At 45.8% G+C, this 24248-nt stretch overlaps 1 protein-coding gene across 2 annotated transcripts in view; it reads left to right on the top strand.

The window, feature by feature from the left end:
- LRP4 (LDL receptor related protein 4) overlaps window positions 1-24248 on the top strand; it is a 52175-nt gene that overhangs the window by 19389 nt on the left and 8538 nt on the right. For both annotated transcript variants that reach the window (XR_012013880.1, XM_072790607.1), the window contains exons 12-34: window positions 234-464; window positions 1508-1664; window positions 3087-3304; window positions 3465-3641; window positions 4011-4133; window positions 5793-6001; window positions 6161-6242; window positions 6784-6889; window positions 7920-8121; window positions 9434-9623; window positions 9714-9845; window positions 10973-11113; window positions 11496-11582; window positions 11689-11860; window positions 13880-14042; window positions 14165-14390; window positions 14748-15051; window positions 16798-17016; window positions 17182-17316; window positions 18153-18261; window positions 19718-19862; window positions 20133-20246; window positions 20962-21097. Coding sequence is in view for 1 of the 2 variants with exons in the window: in XM_072790607.1 (XP_072646708.1) it covers window positions 234-464; window positions 1508-1664; window positions 3087-3304; window positions 3465-3641; window positions 4011-4133; window positions 5793-6001; window positions 6161-6242; window positions 6784-6889; window positions 7920-8121; window positions 9434-9623; window positions 9714-9845; window positions 10973-11113; window positions 11496-11582; window positions 11689-11860; window positions 13880-14042; window positions 14165-14390; window positions 14748-15051; window positions 16798-17016; window positions 17182-17316; window positions 18153-18261; window positions 19718-19862; window positions 20133-20246; window positions 20962-21097 (3778 nt within the window). In the remaining variant the exon portion in view is untranslated. The remainder of the gene's footprint in view (window positions 1-233; window positions 465-1507; window positions 1665-3086; window positions 3305-3464; window positions 3642-4010; window positions 4134-5792; window positions 6002-6160; window positions 6243-6783; window positions 6890-7919; window positions 8122-9433; window positions 9624-9713; window positions 9846-10972; window positions 11114-11495; window positions 11583-11688; window positions 11861-13879; window positions 14043-14164; window positions 14391-14747; window positions 15052-16797; window positions 17017-17181; window positions 17317-18152; window positions 18262-19717; window positions 19863-20132; window positions 20247-20961; window positions 21098-24248) is intronic.

Here is a 24248-nt window from a genome sequence, read left to right as displayed (position 1 = left end):
AAATAGAGCTGTGAGTTGCATTCTGGGCCCCAAGAAAAACTGCTGGGGTGGGGTGGGTGGGAGAGTATACTTTGGAGGCTGCCACTTTTCCAATACTGATGCCAGCAGCTCTGGACATGCCCTAATGGGCAAGGGGCCCCATTTGTCAGCTGAGGAGCTTGGGGTGCATGCTGATGGATGTCAGGGGCAGCTCTGGAGCCCAGTGGGGGCCCCATTTCTGTGCCACATCCCAGGGCCGGAGCCTGTGCTACTATTCGCCAATCGCATCGACATCCGGCAGGTGCTGCCGCACCGCTCTGAGTACACGTTGTTGCTCAACAACCTGGAGAACGCCATTGCCCTGGATTTCCACCACCGGCGCGAGCTTGTCTTCTGGTCAGATGTCACCCTGGACCGGATCCTCCGTGCCAACCTCAATGGCAGCAATGTGGAGGAGGTTGTGTCTACAGGGCTCGAGAGCCCAGGTAGGGAATGAGGCCCTGGTTGGGGGAAGGGTAGACCCACATCATGTGCAAAGCAACCATGGAAGGAACAGGATAGTGACTTGCCAACCTTGGGCAGCAGAACATCTTTTTCTTCAGTGAAATCATGGTTGGAATTCTAATAGAGAAAACATTAATTTGATGGGTTCAGGTTTATGACATCTGGTCATTATTAGGCTCAATAATAATGAGATATTTTAATGAACGTGATCATTTGAAATCAGAGATGTATGGACAACAGTTACAATTTGCTGCAAGTCTTAGCATTTGGTTCAGTTCAGAACTTTGTTTTGATTGCTCAGTATTAAGAATATTCTCCTCGGGATCCCTGGGTGGCGCAGCAGTTTGGCGCCTGCCTTTGGCCCAGGGCACGATCCTGGAGACCCGGGATCAAATCCCACGTCGGGCTCCAGGTGCGTGGAGCCTGCTTCTCCCTCTGCCTATGTCTCTGCCTCTCTCTCTCTCTCTCTCTCTCTCTCTCTCTCTCTGTGTGACTATCATAAATACATTAAAAAAAAAAAGAATATTCTCCTCTACCCAGATAGATACATCCAAATATTTACAGATTGAAAAAAAAAAACAAGAGCTCATTCTGTAATCTCAGGCCATTCTACAAACCAGTGAAGTGGTTTGGGATTTGGTATCAAGCACGTTTGACTCACATGCTAATGGAACTTCTGAAGTACCTTTACAAAACTCTAAGCTACAGTTTGCAAACCCGAGCCAGTGTGGCAGGGAACCCTAGTGTGAGTCAGGAAGTCAGGTTTCAGGAAGTGGAATATCGTTGGCTGAGTGAAGCCTTGACCTTGGACAGTTACTCAGCTTCTCTGTGCTTCAATGTCTTTATCTTCATGGAGATCCTAGTATCTAGCTCACAGAGTTGTTGTGATGATTGAGTTAGTATACCTAACATGGTTAGAATGGCACCTGACCCAAATGTTTGTGTAAGATTTTGCTCTTGTTAAATTAGCACAGAGGAGCCCTGGGTGAATCCCTGAAACTTTCCTGTTGCATCTTTCTATCAGGGGGCCTGGCTGTGGATTGGGTCCATGACAAACTCTATTGGACCGACTCAGGGACATCAAGAATTGAGGTGGCCAACCTGGATGGGGCCCATCGGAAGGTGCTGCTATGGCAAAACCTTGAGAAGCCCCGGGCTATTGCTTTGCACCCCATGGAGGGGTAAGTGAGTTGGATCTCAAGCTCCCAAACCCCTCTTGCAACCTCTAAGTACAGTTCCCAGGCCAGACCTTCTTGGGGGGCCTCTTCACAGTGTGGCATTAATAGTATGGGCTTTGCACTCAGACACACCTGGATTTAAGTCCTGGCTCTGCAGTAATTGGCTGTGTGGCCTTGGGTCAGTCTGTATCTGCCTCTGTTTACTCACATATAATTGGTGATAAAAAATAAATACCTACCTCATAGCCATGTGAAGATGAGACTCATTTTTGAAAATGGAGGTATAATTGACATATAACCTTATTTAGTTACAGATGTACAACATGATTCAATATTTATGTATATTGCAAAATGATTACAATAAGTCTTATTAACATCCATCAGCATACAATTATTACAATAATTTTTCTTGTGATGAGAACTTTTAAAATCTACTCTCTTAGGAACTTTCAAATAATGCAATACAGTGTGATTAACTGTTGTCACCATGCCATACATTACATCTCTATGACTCATATATCTAGAAGTTTGTACCTTTTGACCTCCTTCCCACATTTCACCCACCCAAAATGAGATGCATTTTACTTTATTTTATTATTTTTTTAAAGATTTATTTATGTATTCATTCAGAGAGAGCGAAGAGAGAGGCAGAGACACAGGCAGAGGGAGAAGCAGGCTCCATGCAGGAAGCCCGATGTGGGACTCAATCCTGGGTTTCCAGGATCACACCCCGGGCTGCAGGCAGCACTAAATCACTGTGCCACTGGGGCTGCCCAATGAGATGCATTTTAAATGGCATAATAAAAGGTGCTTGGGTGGCTCAGTCAGTTAAGCATCTGCCTTTGGCTCAGGTCATGATTCCAGGGTCCTGAGATTGAGCCCCATATCGGGCTCCTTGCTCGGCAGGGAGTCTGCTTCTCCCTTTCCCTCTGCCTCCTGCTTATATCTCTCTCTCTTTCACTATCTCTTTATCTCAAACAAACAAACAGATAAATAATCCATTTTAAATAAATAAATAAATGGCATAATACACATTAAATCAGTGCAGATGCTTAGTATTTTTATTATTAGTTTGTAGGGTTGAACTAATGAATAAAAATTAATAATAATTTTTACTATTAGAAAATAAAGTCTGCCACAAGGGTTGGGATTTTTGTCTATTTCATTCACTGCTATACTCCTAATCCCTAAGAGAGAGCCCTGCAGGTACTCTTTAAAAAAAAAAAATTGTTCAAAAAATAAATGCCCTGCTAGAGACGTTTAAATTCAAACATTTAGAAGATACTCTGTGGACTACACAGAATGTGTCTTCTATAAGTTGGAATCCCCTGGGTTAAATGAATGAAAGACCCCAGTCTGATTATTATCCCTGTTACTATCTGGCTTCTGCTGCCTGTCTCTAAATTTCCTCTTGTCCCTTTCTAGTACCATTTACTGGACAGACTGGGGCAATACCCCCCGCATTGAGGCCTCCAGCATGGATGGCTCTGGACGCCGTATCATCGCTGACACTCATCTCTTCTGGCCCAATGGCCTCACCATTGACTATGCTGGGCATCGTATGTACTGGGTAGATGCTAAGCACCATGTCATCGAGAGGGCCAATCTGGACGGAAGTCACCGCAAGGCTGTCATTAGCCAGGGTGAGGCCCTTTCTCTACTCTTCTTCATCTCTCATCCTTCTTTCCCAATCCCAGCCCCTAGGAGCCTTGGCAGAGGGTGAGATTTGTGCAGTTGCCCGGCCTGGGCCCAGAGCCCATGGCAGATTGTGTCTGGACTTAAGTCCTTCTGGACTTTCCCTAGGCCTCCCTCATCCCTTTGCCATCACTGTGTTTGAAGACAGCCTATACTGGACAGACTGGCACACCAAGAGCATCAATAGTGCTAACAAATTTACCGGCAAGAACCAGGAGATCATTCGCAACAAACTCCATTTCCCTATGGACATCCACACCTTGCACCCCCAGCGCCAGCCTGCAGGTGAGAAACTACCCACCTGGTAAACTTTTGGTGCCTCTGAGAACCTTCCCTGCACCTGTCACAGCTGCCATAGTTTCTGGCAGGGAAATTTGTGGTTGGCACTGTTAACGGTCCAATTTCTCCCTCTGCTGGACATTTAGGGTACAACATTGAGACTCAGGAAAACGTGCTTCACTGTCCCCATCTCATTCATCTCTTCTGTCAGGTGTTCACTGTTTGCAGCTGGGGCAGATATAAAAAAACAATCAGACATAGCTCCTCAGTTCCAGAGAGCTCGCACCCTATCTAATCCCCTACTCACTTGCCTTGGGATGGACTCTGCCAACATTTGGTCTTTCCTGACCCTTTTGCCCTGGGCTCTTTGAACAGGGAAGAACCGCTGTGGGAACAACAATGGAGGCTGTACCCACCTGTGTCTGCCCAGTGGCCAGAACTATACCTGTGCCTGCCCCACTGGCTTCCGCAAGATCAGCAGCCACGCCTGTGCTCAGAGTAAGTGGGTCTGGGGCACCTGCCTCAATGGACGTGCCTTGTGATGGTGGGTGGAAGGAACAAGAGATAGGAATTCAAGGGATTGTCTGTCATGGGGAAAGAGCCAGACTCCTCAGATAGCCCCTCAAGAGGAAGAACTTAAGAGGCTGGTGGCTCCTACATCAAAGCTGAGGCCTGAGGGCTCAGGGGTACCACCCAGTCGAGTGTAAATACCTACAACCAGGCTGGTGTACCATTTCGCCAGGTAGGATCTATAGGCAGCTAGAGGGTGCCAGGCCCTTCTAGAAAGCAGGGGTTTCTATCTCTTTACCTTTAGCCTCACCTTTTTAAAGACTTCCTTTCACCTCTTAAATCAGAGAGCCAAGATTAGGACCTCTGGTGATGCTCTGTATTTATGGTGACTCTGGATGAATATGTGTCTAGTGAGTGGGAGATAATGGGGTTCCCTGGTCACTCCTGAACTGCTATTTTGGCTTCCTTTGAGCTCCTGCAGGGTCATTGCCTTGAGAGAATGGCCCTGTCTAGCTCAGAGTCGCAGGTGACTTTTTCTAAGAATAGTCCAGAGAGGAGTGATCCAGGAGTATGACATGACCAGCAAGGGGCTAGGGTAATTCCTCACACATCAGCAGCTGGTCTTATTTATTGCTGTGTCCCCACTGCCCCTCTTATCCCTGTTAAAACCAAATTTCTCTTCGGATCTGGGTCCCTTCCAAAGAGAGTGAGTTTAGGAAAGCTATTCAGATGAACAAGGGCTATTCATTCAACACATGTTGATTGAGAGCCTACCTTCCTTGCATTCTCATAAGTACCCAGCCTTGTCCATCTTGTCTCAGTGAGGTACAAGATGTTTCCCCAGGAACTCCCCCTTAAGAATTTCCCAGATCTTAAAAGAAGACACTTGGTGAAGTGAGGCAGGAAGTGCTTTTCCAGGCAGAAATACATACTGGGAAATAGACCAGAATGGGCCAAGAGACAGAGAAGAGCCAGCAGGGAGAAGTGTGTAGGTGGTGGCCAGAACTCCTTCTCTGGAGCTCCCAGACCTGAGTTCAAGTCCCAGGTCTGGTGCTCTGTAGCTAGGGCAAGTTATCCCATCTCTGGTAGCCTTGGGTGGCTAATCTAGATAATGAGAATAAGAATAATGTGACTCACAAAGAGTTGCTATGAGAGGAAAGGAGACAAGGTGAGAAGAGCCCAGAGCTCAGTGCTGGGCAAGGAGTAAGTGTTCAATAAACCATCACTGTTGGCTAAAGCTGTAAATGGAAGAGCAAGAGAAGGGGATATAGGTGACTGAGTGGAGCAGCAGCAGCCCTGAAGCAGATGCAGAAGTGAGCAGGCTCGGGTAGGGGTTGATGGCCATCCAGCCAGCGCACCCAAAGAGGCTAAGCAAAGAGGAGAGAAAAGGAGATGAAGCTGACAGTTGCTTATACACGATGTGCTTCTGGGCCCTGGGGAGAGTCTATTGATCCTAAAGTTTGTGTCTGTCAGCATGGGGGCCGCCCATTGCTCACAGGGGGCCTGATGTGTGAAGAGTAGGGGGACATAGGGCACCTGATCCCAGGAAGTGTGATTGAACCAGATGTCACACAGGTGAGCGTCTGTGTCTGTCACTGTGATTGGATTTAGAGCATTAAAAGAAGACCCCTTTCGGCCTTTGATCAGGTCTTGACAAGTTCCTGCTTTTTGCCCGAAGGATGGACATCCGTCGAATCAGCTTCGACACAGAGGACCTGTCCGACGATGTCATCCCACTGGCTGACGTGCGCAGTGCTGTGGCCCTTGACTGGGACTCCCGGGATGACCACGTGTACTGGACAGATGTCAGCAGTGACACCATCAGCAGGGCCAAGTGGGATGGAACAGGACAGGAGGTAGGGGCCATCGAGGGAGGGCAGAGAGTAAGGGGAGGAATCCACCGTCTCCTGGGTAAAGACTTCCCATACCTTTGGCAACCTTGAAAATTGGTACAGTTGTACCCCAGAGCTGAGGCACAGGTCCAGTTGGTGACAACAGCTTTGCTTTCTGTCTAGGTGGTAGTAGATACCAGTTTGGAGAGTCCGGCAGGCCTAGCCATTGATTGGGTCACCAACAAGTTATACTGGACAGATGCAGGTACGTACAAGGCTGATATGGCCGGCTTTGTGGGATTCCTCTTATTAAAATTCTAGCCTCAGGGAGAAGGGGCCCAATGCCTCTCTAGACTACTTGTCTTGGTGGAAGTTCTTGGTAGGTCAGAAGTGGTGGGGCTGCTGCAGAGCTGGAGCTATACGCTCATATCTGAGGGTTTGGCATTCGCCAATCAAATGGCAGCTATTGCTGCTGTGTAGCTGGTGCTCAAGAATGTTTTGAGGTATTTCAGAGAAGGAAACTATGCCTTGTCTTTCCATCACTGTCTTAATAAAACAGGCATTTTCTATGAGCCAGGTGAGTATGGGAGGCAAGAGGAATGCCTTACACCAGAGCTACTCAAAGTGTGGTCCTTGGACTTGCAGCATCATCTTTTCCAAATTCAGTTAACTCATACTTTTTATGCATCTGTCGTAAAATATTTCTTAATCATCTACTGCATGTCAGGCTCTGTACTGGGAGTGGAAGGTAGTAGGGTGAATGACCAAGTATAGAGTTAATATCTTTGCCCCTTACTTCTTGGTAGGTACAGACCGGATTGAAGTAGCTAACACAGATGGCAGCATGAGGACAGTTCTCATCTGGGAGAACCTTGATCGTCCCCGGGATATCGTGGTGGAACCCATGGGCGGGTGAGCACCTATTCCTTTCGGACCAGCTCCACCCATCCCACAGATTTGAGCTTTAATGGGAAGTCTAGGGCAGCCTCGGTGGCACAGCGGTTTAGCGCTGCCTGCAGCCCAGGGTGTGATCCTGGAGACACGGGATCGAGTCCCGCATTGGGCTCCCTGTGTGGAGCTGCTTCTCTCTCTGCCTGTGTCTCTGCCCCTCTCTCTCTTTCTCTATGAATAAATAAATAAAAATCCTAAAAAAAAATAAAAATAAAAATAAATAAAGGGAAGTCTAGAGGTTAGCGAGAGTGGCCAGATCTTACGGGCAACACCAAGGCAGCAAAGGCAGCTACAGAAACCACAGAAGGCAGTGACAAACTGTTTCCCTTTTAAGTTTTTCATCTTTTTTTTTTGGCCTGCTTACAAAGGAACTCATAAATAAACCAACAAACAAATAAGTAAATAAATCTGTAGAAATGAAGATTCCTTATAGTCTCCAGCAATAACTATTGCTAACAGTTAACAGTTTAGAATATTTTTCTAGGTTTTCTTTTACATGCATATGTATATTTGTTGTTGTTGGTGGTGGTTTTGGTTCTACAGCAATGGCATACTGTTTTATAACTTGTTATTCTTTTTTTTTTTTTTCACTTAACTATATATCTTGGATATCTTTCCATTTGATAATACAGAGCTATCTTGTTCTTCATGGTTACATAGAATTCCATTAAATTTGTGTACCATAATTATTTATCCCATCCAGTCAAGGAAACATTTCTTGTACCCCATTCTTACTTCCTCTTTTTCTTTATCCCTAAATAGGCCTCATTTGCTGAACACTCCTTGAGCCATTGAGCTCTGCCTTTATTAAAACCCTGAGGAACCTTTGAATAGTGATAGAATATACAAGAGTTTTGGAGACAGCTTTGAGCCCAGGATGAGGCTGGGAGCTGAGGCAGGAGGCTGGGGCACCTAGTGATACTTTAGGCACCCTGAGTCCCAAAGGAGTGTTAATCAGAAGGGTTCTAAGACCTTCCTTTCCTGTGCCCAGGTACATGTATTGGACTGACTGGGGTGCAAGCCCCAAAATTGAACGAGCTGGCATGGATGCCTCAAGTCGCCAGGTCATCATCTCTTCCAATCTGACCTGGCCTAATGGATTAGCCATTGACTATGGGTCTCAGAGGCTTTACTGGGCAGATGCTGGCATGAAGACGATTGAATTTGCTGGTCTGGATGGCAGCAAGAGGAAGGTAAGGGTGGTGTGAAGACATCTTACCACAACCCTGACAGCCTCCAGGGCAGCACTCCCTGGCTGGCAGCTAGGAGGACTCAGGTGTGATGGGACGAGTGTGAGGTGTGTGCTGTTCCTTTGAGACTGTGGCTACCCTCCAGAGCCAAGGAGGGTGGGTGGGGGATTGTTGCCTGATGATGAAAGGAAACTTGGGACTTTTAGATTGTGATGCACAGATCTTCCTACTAACCATCACAACTAACGCTGTTTAAGCACCAGTTGTCTGCTGGACACGTGATCGCTCTTTGTTTTTGTTATTGTTTATTGGTATAATTTCAAACTTAAAGTTGTAAGAACTGTCAAATTGTTGTATCATTCTCTATCTACACATACATGTGCATTATCATAATTTTTCTGAACCATTGGAGATTAAATTGAAGACATCCTGTCCTTGACCCCAAAATATTTCAATTTCCTAAGAACAAGGACATTGTCCTAAGTAACCACAGTGCAGGGATCAAAATCAGGAAATTTAACATTGATACAATATTGCTGTCTAATTCATGATCCATATTCAATTTCACTACCAACTGTCCCAATAATGTCCTTTATAGTCTTTTTCTTTTCCTTTTTTCTTTCTTAGGCCAGGATCCAATCCCAGATCACAGTTGTGTTTAGTAGTCATGTCTCTTTAACCTCTAATCTGGAACACTTCCTAATAATTATTTAACCTATGCAGTCAAGGAAATAAATCCTTTCTATGTCTTTCTTGACCTTTGTATTTTCAAAACGTAAATGCCAATTATTTTGTAGAATGTCCCTAAATCTATCCACTGTTTCCTTATGATTGGATTCAGATTGTTTTTGAGGCAAAGGTGCTATATTAAATAAAGTCATGTCCTGCCAGCACGTCTCATCAGCAGGCACAGATAGATGTCAGCTTGTTCCCTCTACTGTGATACTAACTTGGTGTGAGTAAGGTGATTGGTTAAGGTGGTATCTAGTGTGAAGTTGCTGTTTTTCCTTTTGTAATTAAAAAGTAACTGGTGCAGAGGTACTTTGAGATTATGCAACTCATACATGATCTTTTACTGTCATCACACAACCCTTGGAGCCAGGTTGTATCATATAATAGATGTCATGGTCACATCACAGATTGGCAAACTGAAGTTCAGAGAGATTTTATAACTAGTTCTTGCTCAGGGTTGCACAGCAGGTGGTAGTGGGAGAACTGTATCCTGACTCCACATGTAGGTGTGGCTCCATTTTGACCACTGTTCTGTACTCTTGGACCTTGCTGGGGGATGACACAAGTGCTGGGGCCCTGGCAGGTGCTGATCGGAAGCCAGCTTCCCCACCCTTTTGGGCTGACCCTGTATGGAGAGCGCATCTATTGGACTGACTGGCAGACCAAGAGTATACAGAGCGCTGACCGATTGACGGGGCTAGACCGGGAGACCCTGCAGGAGAACTTGGAGAACCTTATGGACATCCACGTCTTCCACCGCCGGCGGCCCCCAGGTGAGCAGCCCTGGACCCGAAGTGGCTTCTCATTGGCCTTCCTTTGCTGTAGACCTCCCCAATGACCACCCCCTCCCCATCCCTTCCCAGTGTCCACACCATGTGCCAGGGAGAATGGAGGCTGCAGCCATTTGTGTCTTCGGTCCCCAAATCCTAGTGGCTTCAGCTGTACCTGCCCCACGGGTATCAACCTGATGTCTGATGGCAAAACCTGCTCACCAGGTAAGTTTGAGCATCACAGACTAGGATAGAGCCTCTCCAGGAGGGGCAGTGGCTCTCTTTCTTCCCTGTGGGTGGACTCTACTGTGGGCTGAGAAACCATGGGTCCTGGTACTCTGAGAGGCTTAGGGAGACCAAGAAGTTTTAGAAAAAAAGAGAAGTCTAGGAAGAGGCCCAAGAGACCAGGTAGACAGGATCATAGGCAGAGTCTAACTGGTTCTTATGGTATCTCTATGCATGTCAGAAAAAGATGCTCATTTCTCAGATGCTTTACTTTCATTGTTGGAAAACTGTCATAATATACCGATTCAGTTAGGACAAGTTACTTTAATTCCATCTGTCCGAAGCTGGTATAATAAATATTAAGACATATGATCTCTCCAGCGTTAAGATACCTTCGTTGGGTGTAGCACTTTGTGAGTGCACAAGGTATGTGACAACCTCAACTGGAGGGTCCCAGAAGCAGAGCCTGGCTGCCCAGATGTTAGGAGTTGATGTTTCTCCCTAGGGGATGCTACGTGGCAGGACACATTTTTTTTTTTTGAAGATTTTATTTATTTATTCATGAGAGACACAGGTAGAGAGAGAGGCAGAGACACAGGCAGAGGAAGAAGCCAGCTCCATGCAGGGAGCCCAACGTGGGACTCAATCCTGGGTCTCCAGGATCACGCTCTGGGCTGCAGGCAGCGCTAAACCGCCGCACCATGCGGGCTGCCTGGCAGGACACATTTGAACCCTAACTTCCTTGGGAATTTGAATGAGAAGGGATCTGTTAATTGGGACTTCCTGGTTACAGGAAAAACTTAACATGAAGGTTTTTAAACCTCACCGTAAAACTTTCATAATGAGTCACTTCTAAGATATTAACAGAGCTCTCATTTATGACTGTGTGTTAGGCCCAGTGCTAAGTACTTTCCATACATGATCTCTTCTAATCCTCTTCTAATCCCTGCTATGATCCCCATTCTACAGATGTTGAAACATCTCGAACAATTTAAAGAACTTGCCCAGGATCACACTACTAGAAATTAACAAAGACGGGACATGAACTCCAGTTTGCCTTACTCTAGGCCCTCTTACTGACTACACTAGGGTGACTGTCCTCTTTGCTTTCTTCCCCACCTGGGCAGGCATGAACAGTTTCCTCATCTTCGCCAGGAGAATAGACATTCGCATGGTCTCCTTGGACATCCCTTATTTTGCCGATGTGGTGGTACCTATCAACATTACCATGAAGAACACTATTGCCATTGGAGTAGATCCTCAAGAAGGTCCGTGCGGCCCTCCTTTCCTGCCCTCCTCCCTCCCCACCCCCCAGCCCTCTTCTGTGCCTAACCTACTGTAACTGCTCTTCTTCCTCTCCCACCACCTTTGCTTCCTGCTGAGGCCCTAAGGCTTCCTGTTCCCTCTGGCACAGCCCTGCCCTCATCCCTGTAGTGCTTTCTCTATCGTAACGAGGGCATGGTTTAGAGCCTTCCTTGTCCTCTCTGCCAAGAACTTTCCTGTTAACGCTGTTTCTAGACTTCTCTTGACTTCCTCTGCTCAGAGGTATAGGGCTCTCTGACACGCCGGGTGGCTCAGGGCGTGAGTCAGCTCTGCGTATCCCTTTGGAAGAGACGAGGGTCCAGGCTGAGCCAAGCCTTCCCTTTCCAGGAAAGGTGTACTGGTCAGACAGTACACTGCACAGCATCAGCCGTGCCAATCTGGATGGCTCACAGCACGAGGACATCATCACCACAGGTGGGCCTTGCTCCCAGCCCGGGGACCACCTGTCTGGCTACAGAACTCGGGAAGTAGCCCATCTGTTTTAAGGCAGGAGCCAGTGTGCGCTCTTGACTTCCTGCAGGGCTGCAAACCACAGATGGGCTCGCGGTGGATGCCATCGGCCGGAAAGTGTACTGGACAGACACGGGAACCAACCGGATTGAAGTGGGCAACTTGGATGGGTCCATGAGGAAGGTGTTGGTGTGGGAGAACCTTGACAGCCCACGGGCCATCGTGCTGTACCATGAGATGGGGTGAGAGCCGGCTCTGTGGCTCTGGCGGGCGTGGGCGTAGACGGAAGGAAGCAGCGTGCCTCATAGGAACATGGAGCCTGGCCACCGTCGGGCCCTTCTGCTCCTTGTGACTTCTTTCAGGGCAGAGGGCTAATGTAGAGGTAAAGAGCATGAGCCCTGGAGTCAGAAATCCAGGATTCAACTTCCTTTACTATTTATTAGCTGCGTTTGTCCCTTTGGGTCCCATTTTTAACCTCTGATCCACAACTTCCTCACAGTAAGTGGAAGTGATAGTGAAAATGTATACCTCATGCTCTTGGGAGGATTGAGAGAATATGTGGAAAATTCTTTTAAAAAAAAAATTGGGAGGGCAGCCCAGGTGACTCGGTGGTTTAGCACCTGCCTTTGGCCTGGGGTGTGGTCCTGGAGTCCTGGGATCGAGTCCCGCATCAGGCTCCCTGCATGGAGCCATGCTTCTCTCTCTGCCTCTTTCTCTCTGTGTCTCTCATGAATAAATAAATAAAATATTTTAAAATAAAAAAATAAAATAAAATAAAATAATTTTGGTAGGGGATCCCAGGTGGCTCAGTCAGTTGGAGGATCTGACTCTTGGTTCTGGTTCAGGCTGTGATCTCAGGGTCATGAGATGGAGCTGTTTCAGGCTCTGCGCTCAATGTGGAGACTGAAATGTTGAGATTGTTTCTTTGTCTCCCTTTGCCCCTCCCGCTCATGCTCTTGCTCTCTCTCTAAAATAAATTAAATCTTAAAAAAAAAATACATAAAAATTGTGATAAAAAGCAATATATAGGGGGCTGGGGTGGCTCAGTTGGTTAAGTGCCTTTGGCTCAAGTCACGATCCCAAGGGCCTGAGATAGAGCCCCGAGTTGGGCTCCCTGCTGAGCAGGGAGCCTGCTTTTCCCTCTCCTATGCCTGTTGTTCCCCCTGCTTATGCTTGTGCGTGCATTCTCTCTTTCTCTCTTTTTGTCAAGTAAATAAATAAAATATTTTTTAAAAGATTTTATTTATTCATGAGAGACACAGAGAGAGAGAGAGAGATGCAGAGACAGAGGCAGAGGGAGAAGCAGGCTCCATGCAGGGAGCCTGACATGGGACTCGATCCCGGGTCTCTAGGATCACACCTTGGGCCGCAGGCGGCGCTAAACCGCTGCGCCACCGGGGCTGCCCTAAAATATTTTTTTTAAGTTTTAAAAAATGAAATTTACCATCCTAACCATTTTTTTTTTAATTTTTGGTTTTTCTTGTTTATTTTGTTTTTGTTTTTGTTTTTTTAAGATTTTATTTATTTATCCATGAGAGACATAGAGAGAGGCAGAGACAGGCAGAGGGAGAAGCAGGCTCCATGCAGGGAGTCCAATGTGGGACTCGATCCCAGGACTCCAGGATCACACCCTGGGCTGAAGTCAGGGGCCAAACCATTGAGCCACCCAGGGATCCAAGATTTTTAGTTATTTCATGAGAGACACAGAGAGAGGCAGAGACATAGGCAGAGGGAGAAGCAGGCTCCCTGGGAGGAGTCCGATGCAGAACTCGATCCCAGGACCCTGGGATCACTATCTGAACCAAAAGCAGACACTCAACCACTGAGCCACCCAGGTGCCCCCATCTTAACCATTTTTTTAAGTGTACAGCTCGGTAAAGTATATTCATATTATGGTGAAACAGATCTTCAGAACTTTTTCTGGAGAAAAAGTGCAAATCTGAAACTCTATACCCATAGATAATTCTATTTTTTATAAAATACTTTTCACAGCATTTGGCCTATGGTCAGTACTTATGGTATATAGGAGCTATAGAGGGATCCCTGGGTGGCGCAGCGGTTTGGCGCCTGCCTTTGGCCCAGGGCGCGATCTTGGAGATCCGGGATCAAGTCCCACGTCGGGCCCCCGGTGCATGGAGCCTGCTTCTCCCTCTGCCTGTGTCTCTGCCTCTCTCTCTCTCACTGTGTGCCTATCATAAATTAAAAAAAAAAAAAAAATTAAGGAGCTATGGACATGGCAGCACGTATTTTTCCTTGCCTAGGTTCATGTACTGGACAGACTGGGGGGAGAACGCAAAGCTAGAGCGGTCTGGAATGGATGGCTCAGACCGGACTGTGCTCATCAGCAACAACCTTGGATGGCCCAATGGGCTGACCGTGGACAAGGCCAGTTCCCAATTGCTCTGGGCTGATGCCCATACAGAGGTGAGAGTCCTGCTCCTGTTGCTTCCCAGAAACCTGGGAAGCCAGAAGAGGACTGTTGAGGATCTCCAGTCTGGGTTCCTGGTCTACTCATAGCCATCCCCCACCCTCTCCTTTCACTATAGCGAATTGAAGCTGCCGACCTGAATGGTGGCAGTCGGCACACACTGGTGTCACCTGTGCAGCACCCATATGGCCTCACCCTGCTTGACTCCTATATCTACTGGACTGACTGGCAGACCCGTAGCATCCACCGTGCTGACAAGGGAACTGGCAGCAATGTCATCCTGGTGAGGTCCAACCTGCCGGGCCTCATGGACATCCAGGCTGTGGACCGGGCACAGCCACTGGGTAAGAGGACCCATGGGGCTGTGCATCAGAGCTGGCTTTTGGGGCGTATTTTAGTGCCAGAGACAGGTCCAGAGTACAGAGAGATTCTTTTACAATGTCAGAGACAAGGACCTACTGGAACCCCTTCCTAAATCAGGCTGTGTTCCATCTGGGTATGGCTCGTACTACAACTGCATGATGCTGTCACCTTTAAAAGACTCCTGAAGGGAGACACACCTGCTCCTTCTCCCTCATCTGTGCCAGTCACTAAATTCTGTCACTTAGAACAGCAGACAATCAGGCACAAGAAACTAGGGCCTTTGTAAGTTTCACACACTAAGCCAGGCTGGTCAAAGCTCGTGCCTCTCGCCTCACCAGGTTTTAACAAGTGTGGCTCTAGAAATGGCGGCTGCTCCCACCTCTGCTTGCCTCGGCCCTCGGGCTTTTCCTGCGCCTGCCCCACTGGCATCCAGCTGAAGGGAGATGGGAAGACCTGCGATCCCTCTCCCGAGACCTACTTGCTCTTCTCCAGCCGTGGCTCCATCCGGCGTATCTCGCTGGACACTAGCGACCACACAGATGTGCACATCCCTGTTCCTGAGCTAAACAATGTCATCTCCCTGGACTATGACAGTGTGGATGGAAAGGTCTATTATACGGATGTGTTCCTGGATGTTATCAGGTATGAGTGTCCCTGAAATCTCCAGAGGACACAGACCCATTTCTGATCCCTGATGGAGGTCCGTGTTGACCTCTAAATAGACTGAATGATTTGATAGCTTGGGTCATGAGTTCTGATCCTGATTTGTTTGCTTATCAGTTATAATACAGTTCAAATTTTGGTTGTTTTTGTTGTTGTTGTTGTTGTTGTTATTTATTTCCAGATGAATAGAAGCCCATTATGTAAAACAGTCAGGCTGGGGATCTGGAGCCTTTACCCTACTATTGGGCCCTGAGGGAGTTCCAAAGATCCCCTAAGACTCAGTGATGAGTAGGCCATGTATCTGTATTACAATACAGGAGTCCTGCCCAAATGCTGAGGCTTGTGGTTGTTCACAGGGTTGCACTTTGCTGTTTTAAAAATATTTTTGTTTTATTTCACTTTTTATTATTCTGTCAGTTTTTAAAAAGATTTTTTTTATTTATTCATCAGAGACAGAGAGAGAGAGAGAGAGAGAGAGAGAGAGGCAGAGACACAGGCAGAGGGAGAAGAAGGCTCCATGCAGGGAGCCTGACATGGGACTCGATCCCGGGTCTCCAGGATCACGCCTTGGGCCAAAGGTGGCACTAAACTGCTGAGCTACCCGGGCTGCCCAATTTTTTTATCCCATCGTAGTTGAGGAATGTGATGCCCTGCCACTAGTATGAGAGGTTTACCGTGGCAGAGATTCTCATGTGAAAATATAGGAGCATTCACCTTTCATTCACCTTTGTTCTCCCTACTGGGTGTATTAGAATCTCATGCTGAGGGATGCCTGGGTGCCTCAGCTGATTAAGCATCTGCCTTTGGCTCAGGTCACGATCCCAGGGTCCTAGGATGGAGCCCCACATCAGGCTCCCTACTCAGTGGGGAGCCCGTTTCTCCCTCTCTTCCTCACCCTTGCTTGTGCTCTCTCTCTCAAATAAATAAACAAAATCTTAAAAGAAAAAAAAAAAAAGAATCTCATGCTGGTAACAGGTAGGAATATGTAGTTTAGAGAAGTTCCTTAAGTGTTTGTGACATACTCCCATCCTGTGGTTGAAGTACCTGGTATAGGACTAATGTAAAAATACATGGGTAGATTTTGACAAATTTACTTTTCTTATCATTACCACCTAGCAATCCTTATCACTTCCTTAAGTTATATGGGGAATTACTAACCTGTCTTCTGTAAGACATGGGCCCAAACACCTCCTATTTATAGCAGGAAATATTCTGTCCTCCCGAGAATTTGTTCGTTAATTCTTTTTTTTTTTTTTAAGATTTTTTATTTATTTATTCATGAGAGACACAGAGAGAGAGGCAGAGACACAGGCAGAGGGAGAAGCAGACTCTATCCAGGGAGCCCGACGTGGGACTCGATCCCGGGTCCCCAGGATCAGACCCTGGACTGAAGGCAGTGCTAAACCGTTGAGCCACCTGGGCTGTCTTGTTTGTTAATTCTGCTAATATTTTGAGTATCTACTGTGCTAGGTGCTGAGGAATGTACTGGTAGATATGTGGTCTCTGCCTCTGTGGAGCTTGCAGTCTAGTAAGGATCTACTTAAAGGAACATGGATTAAAGGGGTTCCAGTCTAGGGGTGACTGTCTAGCTTAGTTGAAGGAACATGTGACTCATGATCTTGGTGTAGCAATTACTTAAATAAATATAACTTTAAAAAGGAGGGGGATGTTTCAGTCTATTTCTGGTCAGTCAGGTCAGTTATCCAATACTGGGCTGTTCCCTAGGCGAGCGGATCTGAATGGCAGCAACATGGAAACAGTGATCGGGCGTGGGCTGAAGACCACCGATGGGCTGGCAGTAGACTGGGTGGCCAGGAATCTGTACTGGACAGATACAGGTCGAAATACCATTGAAGCATCAAGGCTAGATGGTTCCTGCCGCAAGGTGCTGATCAACAACAGTCTGGATGAGCCTCGGGCCATTGCTGTTTTTCCCCGAAAGGGGTAAGTTAATGGCCAACAGAAGAGAGACCCAGGAAAAAAGCCCCCAATGAAGAGTTTCTTGGAAGATGCCTATATATTAATGGTATCCAAGTGTCCCCTGTATTCTCTCAGCCCCTGGGTGTTATCTTCCCATGCCTTGGTGATGATGGCAGTGTTGTATCTCAGGTACCTCTTCTGGACGGATTGGGGCCACATTGCCAAGATTGAGCGGGCAAATTTGGACGGCTCTGAGCGGAAGGTCCTCATCAACACAGACCTGGGTTGGCCCAATGGCCTTACCCTGGACTATGATACCCGCAGGTGGGAACCTTGTCCTGGTAGCTTCCTGAAATTGGGTGGGCAGATGAAAGGATGGTTGAGATTCAGACAGTGAAAATGAAAAGATGGAAAGCTCTTTGTTAGGTAAGGAGGAAAAAGCAGTGAGAAGGATGAGAAGATATACTCTGAACCTGGCCCTCAGTCCTCAGATGGATTTTATTTGTATGGTTTACATGTTTTTGATTTGAGTGTCTTTAGCAGAACACATCCTCTGGCTGGACCACCAGTCCCATGACTCCCTCCCTACCTGTTGAAGGCTGATTTTTTGCGTGTTACTTTTCTGATCCCTCCACTCATTGGAATTCACAACTCCTTGTCTAGATCAAAAATGCTAGAGGGTGGGAGAAGAGGGTGACAGAGGCTTTGAGGCAGTCTGTTTCCCTTTCTGCCCCCAGAACAGGAGAAAACAATCAAAGGCACCTGTAGAGCTGGGCTAGCGAAGAGGAATGCTTTCATCCTTTAACTTCAGTGATGTCCTTTTAGACTGAGATCTCTTCTTAAAGAGTATTCTCGAGAATGTGGGCTTCAATTCTTGGGAAGGAGTCAAAGAGTGATCAGGTTACTGAAGATGAGCCTGGTCACTAGACTCTCTACTCCATACCCAGACAGCTCTGCCCCCTCGCCCCCTACTTGAGTCACCAGCTTTTCTTCTTCAGCTTTGGGACTCGCAATGACCTCTGATTATCAAGGGTGCTTTTTGACTGCTCACAGCAACTACTGGTTCAGCTCAGGAGGGGGACAGATAGCTTCTTTGGGGGGAAGGACTCGGCTTCTTGGCAATCATTTTGAGCAGCCACCTTCTCTCTTTTCCTTCATAGGATCTATTGGGTAGATGCACATCTGGACCGCATTGAGAGCGCTGACCTCAATGGGAAGCTACGGCAGGTGTTACTCAGCCATGTCTCCCACCCCTTTGCTCTCACCCAGGTATTGGCTCAGGAGAGACAACTAAACCTCCTTGATGAGGGGTGTTTCCTCAGGGTTCCAAGTTGACAGCCTCTATCCTAGTTGCTTCTCCACAGGCATGCCATGGAAACCCATTTTAGGGGCATTTCCCATACACTGACACCTTGCCATGGTGTGCCTGCTACTCCTATCCCACCACTCCATGTTCTAGCATTTGAGGGAGGGGCTCTCAAATGTAGGTTCCTGGGCCCTGGGATATAAAGAATCTGCATTGTGAGTGTTGGGCTCAGGAATGTGTATTTTAACAGATTCCCTAGTTGATTGTAATGCTGTGTTTCCAACATCTGAGCCCAGGCAGCTTGCTTAGTGGCAGTAGGGTGGAGTGGCTATGAGCCAGAGTTTTGAGGCAACCAGCCAGTTGGCATGTGTTTACTAAGTGCCTCGAATCTGCCAGCTCTGTGGGTTCAAGCTCCGCCTGTATCATTGAATAAGTGCAACTTTGGACAAGATACTGAACTTCTCTAAGCTTCACTTACCATTACCATTTAATAATGGTGTCCAACTGAAATATACACAAAGCATTAGCACACTATCTAGTACTCAGTGCATGTTATTTTTAATCATTTTAATTATTGCTGGCTGTCATTTTTGAGTTCTAACCCTGTACGACAATTCAGGGAAGAGAAAAAGGAGATCTACCAAGCCTGAGGCCAAAACAGGGATTCTCAATCATTTAAAAATCTTTGGTCTTTTTGACAAATTTCCACTTAAACCTGCGTTGTACATGATATCCTGCCAGCCATTAAGATTTTGGCTATACTTAACGATAAGCCTCTCCCATGCCATACTGCAATATCAAACTACAAGATGATATTGAATATGATTTCTCAATATTTAAGTGTCCCCTTTGATTTCTCATATATACCCAGAAGCAGGAGGGAACCACCTTCTCTTCCCTCCCCACCCCTGCTTGAGAATCTCAGGATCACTGCATTAGATGGCAGCTTTCCCCAGAAGTAACCAGAAGATTTGGGCCAGGGCTCTAAGTGAAGGGCCCAGAAGAGTAGGGACCTTAGAAGAACCCCCTGCCCCCAGGTTACTCCTATTTGCTAGGTACAAGAACTCATTATTCATTGAGCCACTCAGTTAACTGAGGATTGGGTGTGAGTGCTAAAAATTGAGAGATAAATACATTTTTTGTTCTTGAAGAATTTAATCTTCCATGACAGACATGTAAACGAATGACCATGGAGCATAAAAGGTAGTAGGCATGGAACAGCATGAAGGGTGAATTCTGTATGGATTATGGGGAGCTTTCCTGGATGGTGCCATATTGGGGACACCTGCAAGTGTGTGCTGGATAAGAGACATAGAGGGCATTTCAGCAGAGGGAATGTATATCCTGAAGCACAGGAGATCTACTGGGGTCAGACTGTTGAATAAAATTTACCCTTTATTGGGTTTTCCTGTTGAGTAGCAGGACAGGTGGATCTACTGGACAGACTGGCAGACCAAGTCAATCCAGCGTGTTGACAAGTACTCAGGCCGCAACAAGGAGACAGTGTTGGCGAATGTAGAAGGGCTCATGGATATCATTGTGGTTTCTCCCCAACGACAGACAGGTGGGCTCCCGGGTCCTGAGCCTGCTTCCTTACCATTAGTGGGGTGGTTTGTCTTCCCAAGGGCTCTTAATGACCAAGACAATGAGACTCACAGGGAGCCTTTTGGTTCCCATTTTAAGCTCTTAGACCTTTTTCAGCCCCATGTGGCTGTACCCCTTCTGCCCTACTGCCCTAAGGTGAGGTGGCCCTGGGGCTCCTCCTTTCTGAGAAGTGTCAAATTGGGAGACCTGATTCTATCCCAAACCAGATACTCACCCGCTTTGCCTCTAGGGACCAATGCCTGTGGTGTGAACAATGGAGGCTGCACCCACCTCTGCTTTGCCAGAGCCTCAGACTTTGTATGTGCATGTCCTGATGAGCCAGATGGCCGGCCCTGCTCCCTTGGTGAGTTGGATTGAATTGCCCCCTGGAACAGCAGAGCCCTAAGAGTGGCAGGAGATCATCAGCCTCAGCTTTGTCATTTCAGATGGGATCTGCTTCAGGGGGTAACGCAAAGTGACTGAGAACAATTAATTTGAGCTTTGGAATAGTACAAATCTGGGTGTGTCAGGCTTTTGGCATTTACTAGAATGGAATTCAGGTCTCCTAGTTCCCTGATCCCTGCTGTGGCCTGTAAACTGCTATCTTTTCCTGACCTTTGTGGACCAGCGAGCCATCCAGAGCTAATAATATTGGAACCCAGGGGTGCCTGGGTGGTTCAGTTGGTTAAGTGTCTGCCTTTGACTTGGGTCATGATCCCAGGGTCCTCAAATCAAGCCCCACATCAGGCTCCTTGCTCAGCATGGAACCTGCTTCTCCCTCTCCCACTGCCTGCCACTCCCCCTGCTTGTGCGTGCCCTCACCCACCCCCCTGCCTCTCTGTCAAAGAAACAAAATCTTTTACAGAAAATATTGGAGCCCAAGTCCATTTTATACAGAATTAAGAGAATATTGGAGCCCAAATCCATTTTTTTTACAGAATTAAGAGCCTCTAATAAGGATGCCTAGGATTAGGGTAGCTATAAGATTGCTTCATCAGCTGTCCCAGGGTGCTATTCTTGGGTCATATGTAGAGACTGAGGGTTCCAGGGACTCACTCCAGTCCTCTTTTTCTCTCCAGTACCTGGTGTAGTGCCCCCAGCTCCCAAGGCTACCAGCATAAGTGAAAGGAGCCCAGTGCTACCCAACACACTGCCTACCACCTTGCATTCCTCTACCACCCGGACCCGCACATCTCTGGAGGAGGTTGAAGGAAGGTAAGTGTATTCAGTATGGGATTCAGGGCTCTTTTTTCCAAATCACCATCTCTCACCAGCAGAAGACCGCGTTCATAGCTCAGTCATTTCCTTTATGGCATTCCTCCTTTTCTGTGACATTTTCATACAACCTGTTTAGTAGATGGTCTTCTACAGTTTACTTAGAAGCCACCAAGTCATAGTGATCTCTGGGGTGTGGCTTTAGGACTTGGAACATCCTCAGGGTTGTGATAGCCTTAGCTTATAATGACTTCAGACACACATGCATGTATGTGCACATGTGTGTACAGATGTACACACACACATCCTATTATTAAATAAGCATAACCATGAACAGTTCTCAGATCAAGTATAAAATATGTATTTAATTAAATTGATGGTACTATCAGTTTAAGATGCATTCTAATTGAGAATGTCAACTGAAAAAATGACCAACATCAATTGTGAGATGCCACTGATTGTTTATTTGTTTGTTTGTTTTTTGAGATGCCACTGATTGTAAGACACATTCCTGTTCCAGAGGTGTTGGTTTTATATTCTAACAATATAAATATAAAATAAGACACATCTTAAATTTGATTGAATATGATATTACATTTAATTTAGAGAAATTCTCATGTTTTTTTTATTTATACTTTGCAAGAAAAATAATGTGGAAGTATGGATAGAAATTAAGAAATAGGCCCAATATAGGGAAGCCTGGGTGGCTCGGTGGTTGAGACCCTCTGCCTTTGGCTCAGGGCGTGATACCAGGGTCCTGGGATGGAGTGCCGCATCAGGCTTCTTGCATGGGGCCTGCTTTTTCTCCCTCTGCCTGTGTTTCTGCCTCTCTTTCTATGTCTCTCATGAATAAATAAATAAAATCTTAAAAAAAAAAAAAGAAGAAAGAAGCCTGATATATAGTTACTCTTAATATTTTTTATTTGATATATGTATAAATTGCAAAATGATTTGCACAGTGAGTTTAGTTAACATCCATCACCACACATAGCCGCAAATTATTTTTCTTATGATGAGAACTTTTTAGATTTACTCTTTTATCAACTTCCAAATGTAGAATATAGTATTGTTGATGATATTCACTATGCTGTACATTATTTCCCCAGGACTTAGTTATCTTATAACTAGAAATTTGCATGTTTTGAACACCTTCATTCATTTTATCCATCCCTGCTACCTCCCACCTCTGGCAAACACCAATCTATGAGTTTGGGTTGTTTGTTTTTTTTCATATTCCAGTATAAATGAGGTTGCATGGTATTTGTCTTTCTCCATCTATTTCATTTAGCATAATGTACTCAAGGTCCACCTATATAGTCACAAATGGCAGAATGTCTTTTTTTTTTTTTCTGAATAATATTCCATTATATATTGGGGTAACTGGGTGGCTCAGTCTGTTGAGCATCCAGCTCTTGATTTCAGTTCAGGTCATAGTCTCAGGGTTATGAGATCAAGCCCTGCATTGGGCTCCACTCTGAGCTCAGAGTTGGCTTGTCCCTCTCCCTCTGCTCCTCCCCACTACTTGTGCTCTCTCTTTCTCTCAAATAAATAAGTAAATAAAATCTTTAAAAGAAAAAAGAAAGAAAAAAATTCCACCTTATATATATATGCCACATTTTCTTTATACACTCATCCATCAGTGGATACACTCATCCATCAGTGGATAGGTTGTTTCCATGTTGTGCCTATTGTAAATAATGCTACAGTGAATGAGGATGTAGATACCTTTTCAAGATAGTGATTTACTTTCCTATTATTACTATTTTGATATCTATCTTTCTAGACATTTTTCTATTAAGACATTTTCTTTCCATTGTGATATACTGGTCTCCTTATTTTCAGTATCAACTTCAGCTTAAAAGATAATTAATTTCAATTCTGGAAGCAGAAATATAATAATAATCCCAAATGAGAGCTCTAGACTCATGTCTTTATTTTATTATTATTATTATTATTATTATCATTATTATTATTATTTTAGACTCATGTCTTTACAGTTATAAAATTTGCGTGGTGCCTGGATGGCTCAGTTGGTAGAGCATGTGACTCGTTAGCTCAAGGTCATGAGTTCAAGCCCCACACTGGGTGTAGAGTTTACTTAAAAAATAAAAAAGAAGGGCACCTAGGTGCTCAGTCAGTTAAGCATCTCCCTTTAGCTCAGGTCATAATCCCAGGGTCCTGAGATTGAGCCCCGTGTCAGGCTCCCTGCTCATCTGGGAGCCTGCTTCTCTCTCCCTCTGTCCATCCCTTGACCCCAACTCCTACACATGCTCTCTCTCTCTCTCTCTCTCAAATGAATAAAATCTTTAAAAAATAAAGTCTGAGAACTAGAATTAGGGTATTAATAAATGAATAAAATAAAATTTGCACATGATCGAATTAATTCTATTTGCCCCATTTTCTCTTTTTAGTTTATACAGAAAGGCAAACATCCGGAACCCCTGAGTGGCTCAGTGGTTGAGTGTCTGCCTTTGTCTCGGGTCGTGATCCCGGAGTCCTGGGATCGAGTCCTGAATCAGGCTCCCTGCTCAGTGGGGAGCCTGCTTCTCCCTCTGCCTATGTCCCAGCCTCTCTCTCTGTGTCTCTCATGAATAAATAAATGAAATCTTAAAAAAAAAAAAAAAAAAAAAAAAAAGGCAAACATCCAGATATAAACATGTAGCTTTTTTACTAACTTTTAAGTACTATCAATCATGATTAATCTGATTTTCTTTAGGATAATTTAGAAAACTTCTGAACCCTACTAAGATATTTTCTTAAATTCAGAGTCTATTTGAAGACTTCATGCATCTTGGTTTCAAATGCTCTTTTAAATAGCTTTTCTCTAGCCTTTTAGGATATGCCTTTAATTGCCTGTTCATAATGTGCCACAAAGAAGTTACCTTCTTAGCATTTCAAGCTGGTTCTCTGAGCCCTCCCTCTGGATGTCTTGCATATTCCCTGGTGAAAGAATGAAGAGAAGAAAAACAATTTTTTTCAAGGTCTATTTAGACCTTGTGATAATCTGTATCCAATCAGAGGTTTGGTTGGCTGGTAGTTTCTTCCAGCTCATCCTGGTAGTTTAATAAATCCTCCCATTGGTACCTTAGCATTCTGTCAGCAGACTTCCAGCTCACTTCCAAACCTACTTCTCCTTTTTGGAGGAATCTTT

Source organism: Canis lupus, chromosome 21 (genome assembly GCF_048164855.1).
Source record: "Canis lupus baileyi chromosome 21, mCanLup2.hap1, whole genome shotgun sequence".
In the NCBI taxonomy this organism is placed as follows: domain Eukaryota; kingdom Metazoa; phylum Chordata; class Mammalia; order Carnivora; family Canidae; genus Canis; species Canis lupus.
This window is presented reverse-complemented; position numbering and strand designations above follow the sequence as displayed.